Below are 14869 nucleotides of genomic sequence, written 5' to 3'. Positions count from 1 at the left end.
ATGGGAAGTCGGTGAACAGGTGTGGCAGGGTCAGGCTTTGAAAGTAGATAGGGGTGTAGTCTTAGGATATTATTCAGAGGCCATTGTAGATTCCTGTGAAGAGATTTGCCACAGGGAAGGTATGGGATGGTGGATGGTCAGACAGACTTGCAGGCCTGCCAACCTAGGACGTCTGCAGTAATCAAGAAGCTGACAGTGGCTTTAGGAGCAGAGAAGTAGTGATGGATGAATAAGTAGGCTCAGTACTCTTGAAGACAAATTTCTACAATTTTTGGTCACTGGTTAGGTATATATAAGGGGGCAGGGGTTGGCACATTTGGTGATAACCATCGACAAACAGGGAAATCAAGAACGAGGCTGGTTTGAGTGAAGGGAAGTCTCCTAGGTTTTATATAAAGTGGCAGATGGACACTTGAATGAGATGTGTGGTGTGGAACCAGAGTGGCCAGGAGGCAAAGGCACAGACTTGAATGTTACCGGCTTAGAAGGGATGGTGTTGAAGTGTGACAAAGAATAAGCTAATAGGAAAAGAGAATGCTAAGACCTCCTGTAATTTAGCTGGAATGTGGAAGAGAAAGGAGAGCTGGAAGGAACCGAGTTCTCTGCCATCCTGATTTGTATACAGTTATCTTCCTGGATTAAATATGCCTATTAGTCCAAAAATGGGTTGGTCAGTCCAAAATACAGAGGGATTACTTAGATCTTCTGGTCATCAGCACATGTGGGTTACAATGTAGCTTCTTCAAGATCTTGGAAATGAAGACATAATTGCCTTCTGTAGTTACTTTAAAATTAGTGCATAATGAAGCCAAGTATATGGATAAGCAGAATCTTCTTAATAAGAAAGACTGGCTCTTGGGCCTGTAAGATGAAACTGCAGTGTGACAGTATATTCCTATTTTTAAAGAATGTTGTGGTCATGCTGTGGGTTGGTCAGCTTTGGAAGTATAGAAAAATGGCCACCTATGCAGATATTGAGTAGTGTCCATCTAAGCCCTGCCTAGGAGATGGAGCCTGAGTTTACAACCTTGAACTACTCCCATCTTTTTGGATGAGCCATCACTAATGAAGAGATAGATGTGAGGGTCCAGAGGGGTATAGTGAGGGCCAGCTATTACAGTTCCTGTAAATGAGTCTGAACTCTTCCTTATCTCACGTGTGCTTACCAAGGAGCTACGTTATTAAATGGTCAAATTTGATTGTTGAAATTTAAACAATACAGAGATACATAAAATAAAAAGCAAAAGTTCCCTTTCGTTCCCTTGCCTCAATCTCACCCCCTAGAGGTGAGGTAATCTATGGCTTGATGTATCCTTCCTAATCTTTTTCTGGGGACACACACACACACACACACACACACACACACACACTCAGAGTTTGTCTTTTTTTAAAATACGAAAACAGGATCATCTCATTTTTACCAAACTTTCTGTTGTGTATTTGCCTCCCCTCATTGGTCTGCCCATAGTGAGCACGTACTGGTCATAAAGACACAGACTTCAAGAGTTTCTACACTTCATGATGGTTACTTCTCATTGTAAATTAATTGACTGGCTTATAGCTCAGTTCTTGAGGGTCTGCCACGCTCACAGTGTGAAACGGTCGGGGTTCTGAGCTGGCAGGGCTGAGGTGCCTATCAACACTGTGGGGGCAGTGAGTAAATGCCAGTCTGGGAGGTGTCTCCGGCTATAACCTGCCAGCCTTTTCCCTGGTGGACATGTGTGCCTTTCTTTACACTTGCTCTTGCCAATGACTTGTTAGCATTGCTTACTTGATTTCCGTGTCCCCCCTGCCCCCCCGCCTTTCCTCCCCCCACCCCCCCGCAGGGAAAAAGGGCTAGTATTCCCTGGGTCCTGGTGATCCCCGGGGAAGAATCCTCTGCTTGATCTAAATTTGTATACAGCCAGCATAAGAGTGAAACTGCCCTTTTTGAGCTCCTTTCCACTCTTAGATTGGCTTTGTGGGTGCTCAGACATGAATGGGAGAAACTGAGGACAGTGTTTGCATGCAGGCGGTGGTTGCAGGCATCCAGCAGGCCCATGCAGAGCAGCTGGCCAACATGCGAATCCAGGACCTGAAAGTCAGCCTCAAGCCCCTGCACTCTGTGAACAACCCCATTCTGAGGAAGAGGAAGTTACTCGGGTAACTGAGCTTATTTAGTTGGTTCTCCTTCATGGCTGAAGTGGCTCAGTAGACATTGGAAAGGTCAGCCAGGGGTCTGTCCTTCTTTTGCTTCTTAAGAGGATGGAAGGGAGAAGCTCTTTAAATAGTGTCAGAAATTGGAGATATTCTATAGTTAATTATTTGTCTGAAAAATCTGTTGCCTTATGCTTAGAGCTAACATCTATTGGGTTTTGGGGTCTCACCTTGTTTTTATTTTTCTCCCAAACTTTTAAAGCACCAAGCCAAAGGATGGTGTTTATATCCACGACCGTGAGAATGGAGCCGAGGATTCAAATGTTGCCTTGGAAAAGCTCCGAGATGTGATTGCTCAGTGTATTCTCCCCCAGGCTGGTAAAGGTCACACCATTTACGAATGCTATGTGTGTGAGTGTGTGTGTGCGTGCACACGTGCACGTGACATAAGGAGTGGTTTAATTTGAGGTTGTCTGTTTCATCTTTGTGTGTAAGAAAATAACTATATTAATATAGTTTGTGCCCACTAAAAAGAGTGGACGGTAGGAACTCAAAAATGTGGTAAGTTCTACCCTTCCTTAGGTTTTCTGTGAAATTTCTAATTTAGGTTTAATTGCCAATGTCCAGTACAGCATGTAATTTTATACTTTCTTAGTTTGTTAATGAGGGCATGGGATGGAGAATGGGAAATGGGGACAGGGTCAGGAAACTTCATTTCCAGAGCCTTTATTAACTGTGAATAGAGAATACCCCCCCAAGGTCAGAAGTGGCCCCTGCTGCTACTCATGTCATGGGTAGAGTGTGATTTACACATGGATTCTTGAGTGTGAGCTCGCTTTTAGTATGTTCTTTCTCCACTCGGCAGGGTGTGATGGGCTTTCCTCAGCAGATGCATGAGGTGCTTCAAGTAATAGGCCAGAAAACTGTTAGATTGACCTGTCTTCCTAGCTTCCTTGCATTTTAAAAGAACTCACATAGTTTCTGTCACATAGACTTCCAGAGTAAGAAATGAGAAATGAGCTTAGGAGAAAGAAGGTAGCCTACCTAGCCTTTTCTCCCTCCCTTCTTGGTCTCTTAGGTTAACCAGAGACCTGAGCTGTCTTTGCTCAGCAGTAGAGTCTGACACTGCCTGTTTCCCATCCCCCAATGCTAAGACTCTGAGGCCATCAGAGGATTTGTGTGAGGCTGTACCAGTAGAAGAGTTCGAAGACCAGAAGTGGTCTGTGTATAGTGCAGGGTGACAACAGTATCTGGTAAAGTTAGCAATTCTCAACAAGGTGAACATCATGTCCTTCCATCTGTGACACTAAAGTCCCAGGAGCCTGCAGAGAAGTGCAACTTATTCTTTGTCTTTATCAATAGGAGAGAATGAAGATGAGAAACTGAATGAAGTAATGCAAGAGGCTTGGAAGTATAACCGGGAATGCAAACTCCTAAGAGATACTCTGCAAAGCTTCAGCTGGAATGGTAGGAGCCTCGTCACTCCTTTCCCCGGGAATTCAGGGAAGGGATTATGTTCAGAACATGTAGAATCTCTGGGGGCTGAACTGGGGCTATTTTCAGGCGACATGAGGCTGAAAAGTGAGCAGAGTGTTGTGGGGCAAGGGTTAGCCCTATATTAACTGTCCAGGCTCTCTGGACATCTGGCCCTTTCACTTATTTTCCACAGTTCAAATAAATTATGTGTTGCAGATTCAACAGTAGAGCCCCTGTCACACACAGCTTGGGCAAAATCCCCTCAGATCTCAGAACTCTGTCAGATACCTGAGCTGTTCCCCAGATCACTCAGGAGCAGTACACTCCGAAGGGGAGAAAGGGCAAAATACCCAGAAGTCCGCCTTGCTGATCTGCTAAGCTTAGAGAAGAGTTGTTTCACTAAAGAGGAGAGAGTTTTCCAAGTCTGCTGCTTGTTGAAATTTTTTCCCCAGGCAAACAAGGTAGAGTTATATTTCTTGAACTGCTTTTTTGTCCTGTCTTTCTAGTTTAGTGACCTAACTAGACTTAAGCTACAGGATGCTTGGGGAAGTGAGGAAACTCTTCGACTTCATTGCCTGGCTGGCTCTCGGCCATGAGAAATCCAAAGTGCTGGCCTGGTCATTCCCATACTTGGAAAAGATTAGCTTCCCTAGGGTTTTGGTTTTTTCTTCTTTAAGATTTTGAAATACCAGTACAGAAAAGAAAATGAAGTCTGCGCTTTTAATGAATTTTCACAAAGTGAACACTCCCCTGTAACAGCACCCAGAACGTGCAGTGGAACATGGGCCCTTTTCTAATCACTACCTCCTTCCCCGAGGGGTAATTATGATCCTGATTGCTAGCATTATAATTTTGCCTGGTTTCATATTTTATGTAAATGGAATCAGACAAGTCTGTGTTCTTTTGTGTCTGGCTTACTTTAGTTAACTTTATATTTGTGAGAGTTAGCCATATAGCTGTGTGTAGCAGCAAATCATTTTCATTGTCCATATATTCTCAATATATATTTCTCTCATATATATATACACCATACATATGTATCTACATATATATAAACACATATACACATATAATATACATGTACATATACATATACGTATGTATATTCTGTTGAATAGACATTTGGGTTGTCAAGTTTTGGTAATGAAGAAAAGAGCAGCTATGAATGCTCGTGTGTATATCTTTTGATAAATATTTTGATAACCTTATTTCTCACATACCTAGGATTGGAATTGCTGGTTCATGGGGGTTTTCATCTGTTTAGCTTTAGTAGGTACTGCCACTAGTTTTCAAAGTGGTTGTGCTGGTTGATGCTTCTACTAGCAGTATTTGAGGGTTCTATTTATTCTGCCTCCATACCAACACTTGCTATTGTCTTTTTTATTTTAGTCATTCTGGTTAGTATGTACTAACATTGCAGTGTCATTTCACTTTGCCTTTCCCTGATGACTGATGAGCTTGAGCACTTTAAAAATGTTTATTGGCCATTTAGATTTCCTCGTTTGTGAAGTGCCTTTTCTATTGAGTTATATCCTTCTTAGAGATGTGTCGGAGTTCTTCATATATTCTGGATATGAGTCCTTTGTCAGCATACCTATAACAAAGATCCTTCTCTTCATGATTGCCTTCTTTGCTGTTGTAGTGAACATTGGATTTTTACTGCCAGGTTAATGGAACTGCTCGACTGCTTCCTGCAAAATAGGGGATCTGAACTGCTTTTGATCAGTGTTAGGGATGGTTAGTTCATTGGTGAGGGTGAATTTGACACTGGTAACGTGTATCTTATTGGGTCCCTATCACGAATCTGTGACCTCCCAAATGGTTTGGAGATTGACCTTTTTCTTTTTTTGGGTTTCAGGTCGTGGATTCACAGATAAGGTAGATCGATTAAAACTGGCAGAAATTGTGAAGCAGGTGATAGAAGAGCAAACCACGTCCCATGAATCCCAATGACAGCTTCAGACTTTGTTTTTTTACAATTTGAAAAATTCTTTAATGTATAAAGTAATTTTTATGTAAATTAATAAATCATAATTTCATTTTCACATTGCTTAAAGATGCTGTATAGATTTAGATACAGTATTTACTAATAGTACAATTCATTTGTTTGTTTATAAGAAAAGCTCAGTTCCTAGAGACATGCTGTTACTTTAGGACTGTTTAGTCATATGTTTGTAAGATGACAGATGATATTGTCAAGCAAGATTGTTTTATTTGTAATAAAGTATACAAAAACCATTTGCCAGCGGTAGACAAAGGACCAACTATACTGATCTTTCTGCTTAGTAAACAGTTGAATCAAATACTGTGGAATTTGGTTTCAGTTGCCCTGTGTATTTACTTTCTGCACTACTGGTAGATTAGCTCTGGTGCCAAGAAATTTTTGTGGATCCATGTTGCAGACTACCTGCTGAAATTCACAGGATGCCATCTACCATGACGGAAGAGGCAGGGAGTTGAGTCTTCATTTCTCTGGTCCCTAATTCCCAAGAGAAAAGTGGTAACATTTCTTTTTTGCCGTATTTGTTAAAAAGGTATTGGTATGTTTCTTAAGTCTGATGGATTCTCTTTTGAGTTTATTCTTTTCATGTTTAATCAAAGCTTCGGTTTCCTTCTCCCTGAGAGCCTACTTTGTCCTCCCTCCTTCTCTGCAGCCTTCCCCAGCTGCATTGCTTCTTATTTCCTATTCCTGTTCTTCTGGCCCCGTTATGGGATGATTTTTTTGAGAAAGTTACACATCATGAAAACTAGACTATTGGATTAGCATCTAAAATGGTCCAGTTTCTTTCTCTTAAAGATGCCCTTTTCTTGGTAATGTTGCTACCTGGGTATCATGTTGGCATCCCCTGGCTGTATTTATTTTGTCTGTAACCTTCATTTTCAGGAAGCATAGTTCTGGTCCAGAGTTCAGGTGTTTGAATGGAAAACAAGGCTGGGTGCTTTTCTGTTTTTTTTGTTGTGGAAATGGGCTTCCATAACAAACCATGTTTATTTAATTATCTTTTTAGCCTTTTTGGTGGGTACCTGTGTTGGTAAATAGAAGAGCCAATAAGCAGACTCCAATTGGCAGAACAGGAAGATGAGTAGGCTCAGTTATTCAGCTTTACCCCATCACATTCTCTTCAATCAAAATCTATTCCACAGAGCTAACTTGTTTTCTTCTTTAAAAATTTATTTATTTATTTGGGAATATTGGGGAACAGTGTGTTTCTCCAGGGCCCATGAGCTCCAAGTAGTTGTCCTTCAATCTGGTTGTGGAGGGCGCAGCTCAGCTCCAGGTCCAGTTGCCATTTTCAATCTTTAGTTGCAGGGGGCACAGCCCACCATCCCATGTGGGAATTGAACCGGCAACCTTGTTGCTGAGAGCTCACGTTCTAACCAGCTGAGCCATCCGGCCGCCCAGAGCTAACTTATTTTCTGACTCTTCCGTTTTGCTGAGTATGTCTTCAAGGTTACAGCTGGTTAGTATGCCTCATGTATGTGTGTGCCTGACTATGGAAATATATGATAATAATACAAAGTATCTTTTAAGAATTATCTATTACATTGGTTCCCTTTATGTTGGAGAATTTGTAATTCAAGGTAGTTTTTGAGGTAAGGCTCACTAATCTTAGGTGACTGATAACTGTTATAAATGGATATCCCATCAGGAGAATTTAATACTTTTAAATGTGGCAAAATTTAAGAATTAGGCAGCAGAGGAAAACAAAATGTTTTCTTATTTACCAACCAGAAAACTCAGCTGAGAGTTGAATTATTCTATTTTTCAGTGAAATGCCCTACATATCACTTCTTGCAATCAGGAAAAACTACTTGTTTCTAGAACAACTGAACACCTGTTGTTTTTCTTATCTTAGAGTAAAGGTTCAGCATTCACTGTGGAGAGGTAGGCAGTAATTAATTTTGTTATCCTTTTTATTTTCCAGAGTAAACCTCTAGCATGCCCAGACTACCATCAACTTCTCCAGTTTATTTGCGTTTCTTCTAAAGGCTCAGGATGATTTTTTTCCTTCAGTGTGTAGTGAATTTTAGGCATGATCTGAAAGGGTGTTCAAAATGATGTTTCCTTTTACTCTGAACAGCAGTTACCCATGTTTCAGTTGTTTCAGGTTGAATGAATCTGGCCCCCAAATGTGTGTTGTGTCCAGACATGTCCAGATGAGCACCAAGCTGGAAGTTTGAATTCTCTGGACAATGCTCCAGCTGTTGTAACTCAAAAGTGGGTCCTACCCAACCCTGGACAGAGCTCCTTGACAAAACAATAGCTCCCAAAGGACTCAGCACTGTTTGGTCTTCAAAGTGGAGTTTTCTTTGTGGAATTTGTTTGTATGTTAGTACCAAATACTGCCCTGCCTTAACATGCCAGTAATGTTTACTGATGAAGCAAAATTCACATGTAAAGTAGGAGACAAAAATCGTTCTCTCTTCTGGCTTGTCTCTCTAATGCCTATACCTGTGAGAAGTTCACATTATAGAATCATTTCTCAGGCAGGAGGTTAGAGTCTCCAGTTTTGCCACTTGATTTGCTAACCCTCTGCTTACTAAAACCACAGTTACACATCTGCTTGATGTAGAACAACTTGTATATCTTTCTGGCTAACATATAAGCATAGGAGAATATCTGGAGAAATTTATTGCCTGAAACATAAAAAAGAGTTTTGTTCTTGTATTCGTTTGAGAAAGAACAAGTTGAAGGAATTATTGGTTAAAGAAGTCAAATGATTTAAATCAGCTCTTGTGTATGAATGCCTGTGTGCGCGTGTTATTTATTGAAGAAAATGTGTTTCAATTTGAGAATTGGAAAATTGGGTATTTAATTTTAATTATATTTTTATTTATTTAAAAAATAGAGGTGTTCTTTTATTATTGATTTGCTTTTTTTTCATCCCACAAAATGACTTAACCTAATCTGCCCTCCCTGTTTTGGCTAAGACACAGTGAAACACCTTAAATCTGTGATAATTTCTAAATCACATAATTTTAAGAGACTTTCCTCATATAAAATACAAGAAAAGAAATCCAGCTAGAAATCATTTCACCTGGTTTTCTGTAAATTTTTTAATGGGGTTGTCATATGACAGTATACATTTTCTTGCTAGATGCTAATGATAAATTTTATCATCTACAAATATATTAGGAATTAAATATTAATGTGGGGTAATGAGTTGACATGCTGTCATGCTTATATCTGAGATCCTGTGGTAGCATACCATTCCTTTTTGAATTAGATAGGGCATTTCCCCATTTCTGAGTGTCAAACTTGTACTCATAATCTTTATTTTAAAGGTTTTATATTGTAAATATTTGACTTAATATAAATTATTTTTATGGAAGATAAGAGATGTAGAGTCTTATTTTACTTCTTATTAGAATGCACAGCAGAATGACTGGGCAAGGAATGTGGATAGGGCATTCCCTTTAAATTTGTACTGCTAAATATACCAGGAAATTGACATCAAAACCAAATCCCAGGACTTCCACAGACATTACAGTTCAATTTGAGTTACAAAAGTGAAGAAATCTTTTTAAAAGGTCTTATAGAGTCCACTTTTATTTTCTTGATGAAATAGTAACTAGATACCCAGAGCTAATCAGACTTTACTTTGGGACAATTGGGAGGAATTGAACTTTGATTCTAGTCACTTCTATACCTCTAAGTGAAACAGCTCATTTCATTTAACAGTTACTGTATCTGTGTAAACTTCTTAGTAGAGAAAAATTATGTTTCTATGCAGATATAAAATGCCTAAATTCATCTGTTATGAACAAAGGCTAATGAGGGAGAATTTGTGTAGTCACATATGATTTAAAAAAAAAAAAATCAGACACTGACAAAGAAGGGTTGGACTGACAAACAGTACCCCGAATACTACAGAAATGAGGAAAAGTATCAGTGGGCAACGGAGAACTTTGTCCTGCTCAGAGATCCCAAGGAATCCCTGTCCCCTCCCCCCAACCTCCTACCAGAATGTTGAGTTTCTGAGAATGAGCAGATTAACGGATATCAGGAGTGGTGTTCCCTGGACCGAGGGTAAGGAGCATTTGCCAGACTTAGAGAACTGGATGAAGCATTACAGGCCTTCTCGGTATGTGTGTCTGTGAGAGTAAAGGGAACATAGCCAAGGAGCCTTAAAGCTGTTGCAGTTGGAAGGAAGTCACATAGTAAGGAAACTACTGAAGGCCAAGAGAGAGAGAAGCAAGAATAGAAACACAGCCCCCAAGTCTGGAAGACTCAGAGCTGGGCAGCAGTCACCCATGAGGGAACCAGCACAGAGCTGGGGATAATACCTGAGTCTCCAAGGATCAGCGTGTCAGGGAGAGCTGCCGCTGATGGACACAGGCCCCGCGTCCTCCACTGGTTCACTGGGGCCATGTCAGTGGCAGCCTCTGTGACAGAGCCTGCCTCTATACTACCTTCTCTATGGAAGAACCAAGTGGCCTTGGAAGAGGGTAAGATAAAGTTTCAGACGTGGGCTCTGCAGATGAAGGGCTTGAGGCTGGGGCCAGAGCCAGGATCCTCACATGTCAGGGTGAGGATCATGCTGTTGTTGGTACTGAGTTTCCTGCCAAGCATGTACTGTGACCTGGCATCAGTGTATTATTCTGCCTATGAAACAGTCATCCCCAGGAGTCTGACAGTTGAGGGAGGGGAAGAGCCAGGGGGAAAGGCAGCCTACGTGATACTGATGCAGGGCCAGAAGCAGCTGATACACCTGAAGGTGAAGAGAGACTATTTTGTGACTAACTTTCCGGTCTTCAGCTACCACAACGGCATCGTGAGGCAGGAAGCACCTTTCATCTCACACGACTGTCACTATGAAGGCTACATAGAAGGAGTCCCGCGGTCCTTTGTTTCTGTCAACACCTGTTCAGGCCTCAGGGGCATCCTGATTAAGGAGGCAAAATCTCGGCATCCAGCCCATCAACTCTTCCAAACGGTTTGAACACGTGTTGTACGCCATGGCACATGAAGCTCCAGTGTCCTGCAGTGTCGCCGCCAAAGACCGCCAGGTGGCGTCCAGCAGCCGGCACCACGAGAGCGGGAAGCCTGGCAGTCCACAGGCGCTGTCCTCCTTGTGGTCACACACCAAGTACGTGGAGATGGTCGTCGTGGTCAACAACCAGCGGTTCCAGATGTGGGGCAGTAACGTCAGTGAGACCGTCCAGAGAGTGGTGGACATCATTGCTCTGGCCAACAGCTTCACGAGGGAATAAACACAGAGGTGGTGCTGGCTGGAATGGAGATTTGGACCGAGGGGGACCTCGTAGAGGTGCCAGGGGACCTGCAAGTTACACTCAGGAATTTCAATAGCTGGAGACAGGAGAAGCTCCTCCGTCGGGTGAAGCATGACGTTGCCCACATGATTGTTGGACAGCATCCTGCAGAGGGCACGGGACAGGCATTTCTCAGTGGTGCCTGTTCGAGGGGCTTTGCAGCGGCCGTTGAATCCTTCCATCATGAAGATGTCCTCCTGTTTGCGGCGCTCATGGTCCACGAGCTTGGGCACAACTTGGGTATTCAGCACGACCACTCGGCCTGCGTTTGTGAAGACAGACCCTTTGGCCTCATGCACGAGACTATCACTAAAGAAAGTGGCTTCAGCAACTGCAGCTCTGACTACTTCTCCCAGTTCCTGCGGGAGCACAAAGGGGCCTGCCTGTTTAACAACCCTCGGCGCAGAGGCCGCTGGCGTCGGGATTCCTACTGTGGAAATGGCGTGGTGGAGGACAGTGAGCAGTGTGACTGTGGTTCTGCCTGCTACAGTGACCCGTGCTGTGACAACATGTGTCAGCTGAAGGGGCAGGCACACTGCAGCGACGGACTCTGCTGTTCTAACTGTCGACTGAGATACAAAGGATTCACGTGCCGTCCTGCTGTGGGAGAGTGTGACCTCCCGGAGTATTGTGATGGTTCCTCTAGCAAATGCCCCACAGACAGCTACAAGCAAGATGGCACATCGTGTGACAGAATTTACTATTGTGCTGCGGGTCGCTGTAAGAACCCTGATAATCAATGCATGGATATATATGGGTCCCCTGCAAGATCTGCCCCGGAAGCCTGTTATATTTTAGTAAATAGCAAAGGGGACCGGTTTGGAAACTGTGGCCGTCCCACCTCAGCAACATCAAGATATCTGAAGTGTTCTGATGATAATGCATTTTGTGGGAAAATTGTATGCACAGACCTTAAACAGCTACCATCAATCAAACCCCATCACACTGTGATCCAGATTCCTTACGAAGATGACTACTGCTGGAGCATGGATGCCTGTAACACTACTGATGTCCTTGACGATGGGGACACGCAATCTGGCACTCTCTGTGCCCCAAAGAAAGTCTGCATGAATAGCTCCTGCACTGATTATACCGAGCTCAACTATGACTGCAAACCAGAGGAAATGTGTAACGGGAAAGGAGTATGCAACAATTTAAAGCACTGCCATTGTGACGATGGCTATGCGCCTCCTGACTGCAGAACTCCAGGTAATGGGGGCAGTGTGGACAGTGGTCCCCCTGGCAAACCAGCTGATGAAAATGAGAGTGCAGATGGAAGTGGCCGTCCTGCTAAACGTGACATTGAAGGTCCATATTGGAACATTTTGATTTTTGTATTCCCGTCAATTCTTTTACTGATATTGTTGATAGTAATATTTTTCATTGCCCTCAGTGCTGGAATTGAGTCAGTAGAGCCCCCTGGGGGAGAGGAGAGTTCAGAAGAATCCAGCGCAAAGTCAGAGAGTCTCCTACCAAAGGAATCAGAAATAGAATCAGCAGTCACAGAGAGGGCCCCATCACTGGGGGGATTTTCACTACTGGAGCATGCCCCAGCAGAGGGGTTCCTTTCAACGGTGGGGTCTGTACCACCAGAGAATGCCCCAGCAGAGGGGTTCCTTTCAACGGTGGGGTCTGTACCACCAGAGAATGCCCCAGCAGAGGGGTTCCTTTCAACGGTAGGGTCTGTACCACCAGAGAATGCCCCAGCAGAGGGGTTCCTTTCAACGGTGGGGTCTGTACCACCAGAGAATGCCCCAGCAGAGGGGTTCCTTTCAACGGTGGGGTCTGTACCACCAGAGAATGCCCCAGCAGAGCCTGATACAGAACAGGTAGCAGGTGAAGGACAGGAACAACCAAAGGAAGCAGAGTAATGGAGGAAGAACCCAAATAATACCAAACACCTCAAGCACTGAGTGGCAATGAAAGGCTTAGAGAGGCCAAGGTGAAGTGAGAATTGATGGCTCCAGAGGCTCTGACAGGACTATACATACAGTCTACAGAAGCATTATTTTAGTAATTTGATTATATATTCATATGAAATCGTACATAACATTCTATATTTTTGCTTTTTCTCATTTCATGAAATGATTTATTTAAGCCTTTCTCATGGATCATTGCTATCAATGTCTTGTTTCATGTAGGCCAATTTTTGATGTGAAATTATTTTTTGGGGCATACCATCTTCCATCTACCTTGTTTGATATAATTATCCATACTTATATTATTATCACTGGATTATTCACCCCAGTGACAACAATGCGTTAATTTAGGACCATCTGTTGAGTAATTTGCCCTAAAAGTTTCTATTCATGACATAGAGGTAATTTAAAATAAATAAATAAAAGGTTATTTTCAGATGAAGCATCACTTCAGACTCCATGCAGCCTAGTATATGGGGTTTCTTTATTTTGGGAGTCTTGGGAAAGGGTTATATGTGATTCACGGCACTGATCACCCTGGGTCTGGGAGCATGAGGCAGGAGTACCCAATCCAGGCAAGTACTGAGTTCACGTCAGAGGATTTGTTTCTTTCCCTTGATTTTTTTTCTCTTAAATTCTACATTGAAGTTGATTATTTTGTTTACTGACAATTCATAGGAATATCTCAAATACAGGTAACAATACTTTGATATGGTAGTTATTTGTCAAGAGAGCACAAAGTGCGTGTGATAAAATTACTCATCCGTGCAAGACACTACTAAATAGACACTTTCTATTCGTTATCTGTATTTATCCTCCCATTCATGCTATGTGACATCCATCTTGTACTGAGGAAACAGAGACCAGAGTTTTGCTCTAGAGCTAATAAGAGGTGGAACCTATACCCTGCCCCAGGTATCACTGAATCCATGTTCTCCACTGTCTCCTGAGCCTTTCCTTCAGTAGAAAAGTAAGTGACCGGGAAGAATATCAGTATGTCCTTACTTGCCCAGAACATGGCTTCTTCGTCGGTGACTAATGAAACAAAAGCCTTACAAATGGATGCCGATCTCTGTCGTGACCCACTTCACTGTGGAGTCATCGATGAAAGTGGCGTCTTCCCCATTACATTCTGACATAGAGTGGCAGGTTTGTATCTGAGGGCCCAGCTCACTGAGGAGCTCAGTAAATGTTGCCCAAGGGAAGGATTTAACGAGAGTCACCCTTAAAATAGGAGGGTAACTTCCTTCCATGGATGCCACTTGCAAGGCCCTAGGTGTGACACAACAAAAACCTTGCTCAGGTGCAGTGTTGCTACCGGTTGGCTGTTCTGAATCTCAGGGAAGTTACTGAGCTTCAGTCCCTGGCAGCAAAGGTGCTGAGTCCCTCTGCTAACTATCCACCCTATGTGAGCAGAAAAAGAGCAAATGAAAGAGGAGTAAGACCTGGTTTCTGCTTTCAAGAAGCTCATGTTCATTACTTTTGGTGGGACAAAACTAAACTTCAGAGCAAAATCCAAACTCAAGCCTTCACGCCTTCAGTTATGTTAAGTTTCCAGGTCACGAGACCTGCTGTAACCAAATCTCAGAATGTATGCCAGAAGATCAAGATTCATGATGAAAACACACTATTAGTTGGTCGTCACTTGAGAGCTTTAAATGTTTTTGAAGTAGGGAAAAGTTTTAAACAGATCCAATTCCACTTTTGTTATTTAATAAAATTATGGAAGTCTTGCATGAATCTATGCTGGAATGAAATATATGAGGATAGGAAAATCTTGAATCAATTTGTGTGAAGTGACACAGCCACAGTGACTCTTCTCACAGTTAGTAAATATTTTTTAAATTGTTTAAGAAGAAAACACGAGAGGTGGAATCGTGACTGACCAAGTGTTTGCAGCCTCATGCCTGTTGCAGTGCTGTAATCTAACTGGGCTCTGTAATGTCCTTAGTAAGATTCCCCACACACTGATTTTGTCCCCACGGTCTGGAGTTCAGGAACTTCCATCATTCCCCGCCCCCCTCCCTTATCCAAAGTAGAAAATGTAAACTTGCTGTGGTACT

General features: G+C 42.7%; 3 protein-coding genes across 13 annotated transcripts in view; 2 read left to right on the top strand and 1 right to left on the bottom strand.

Moving 5' to 3' along the window:
* Positions 1 to 14869, bottom strand: part of TMEM116 (transmembrane protein 116) — a 197491-nt gene that overhangs the window by 104438 nt on the left and 78184 nt on the right. The window lies entirely within an intron of this gene.
* MAPKAPK5 (MAPK activated protein kinase 5) overlaps positions 1 to 14869 on the top strand; it is a 104688-nt gene that overhangs the window by 22165 nt on the left and 67654 nt on the right. For 2 of the 9 annotated variants that reach the window (XM_074321058.1, XM_019733883.2), the window contains 4 exons: positions 2012 to 2142; positions 2399 to 2520; positions 3499 to 3603; positions 5471 to 5657. In XM_074321058.1, coding sequence (XP_074177159.1) covers positions 2012 to 2142; positions 2399 to 2520; positions 3499 to 3603; positions 5471 to 5565 — 453 coding nt within the window. In that variant the 3' untranslated portion in view covers positions 5566 to 5657. Of the gene's footprint in view, positions 1 to 2011; positions 2143 to 2398; positions 2521 to 3498; positions 3604 to 3828; positions 4687 to 5470; positions 5658 to 14869 lie in introns of those variants that run through there. The other 7 variants (XM_074321057.1, XM_074321055.1, XM_019733884.2 and 4 more) reach the window with 6 other exon arrangements.
* Positions 6052 to 13254, top strand: LOC141569138 (disintegrin and metalloproteinase domain-containing protein 1a-like). The gene is given in 4 exon segments (XM_074321051.1): positions 6052 to 7073; positions 7539 to 10519; positions 10521 to 10816; positions 10819 to 13254. Coding segments are annotated over 3 exon segments (2772 nt in total). The 5' UTR covers positions 6052 to 7073; positions 7539 to 9983; the 3' UTR covers positions 12759 to 13254.

Source organism: Rhinolophus sinicus, linkage group LG16 (genome assembly GCF_036562045.2).
Source record: "Rhinolophus sinicus isolate RSC01 linkage group LG16, ASM3656204v1, whole genome shotgun sequence".
Taxonomy (NCBI): Eukaryota; Metazoa; Chordata; class Mammalia; order Chiroptera; family Rhinolophidae; genus Rhinolophus; species Rhinolophus sinicus.
This window is presented reverse-complemented; position numbering and strand designations above follow the sequence as displayed.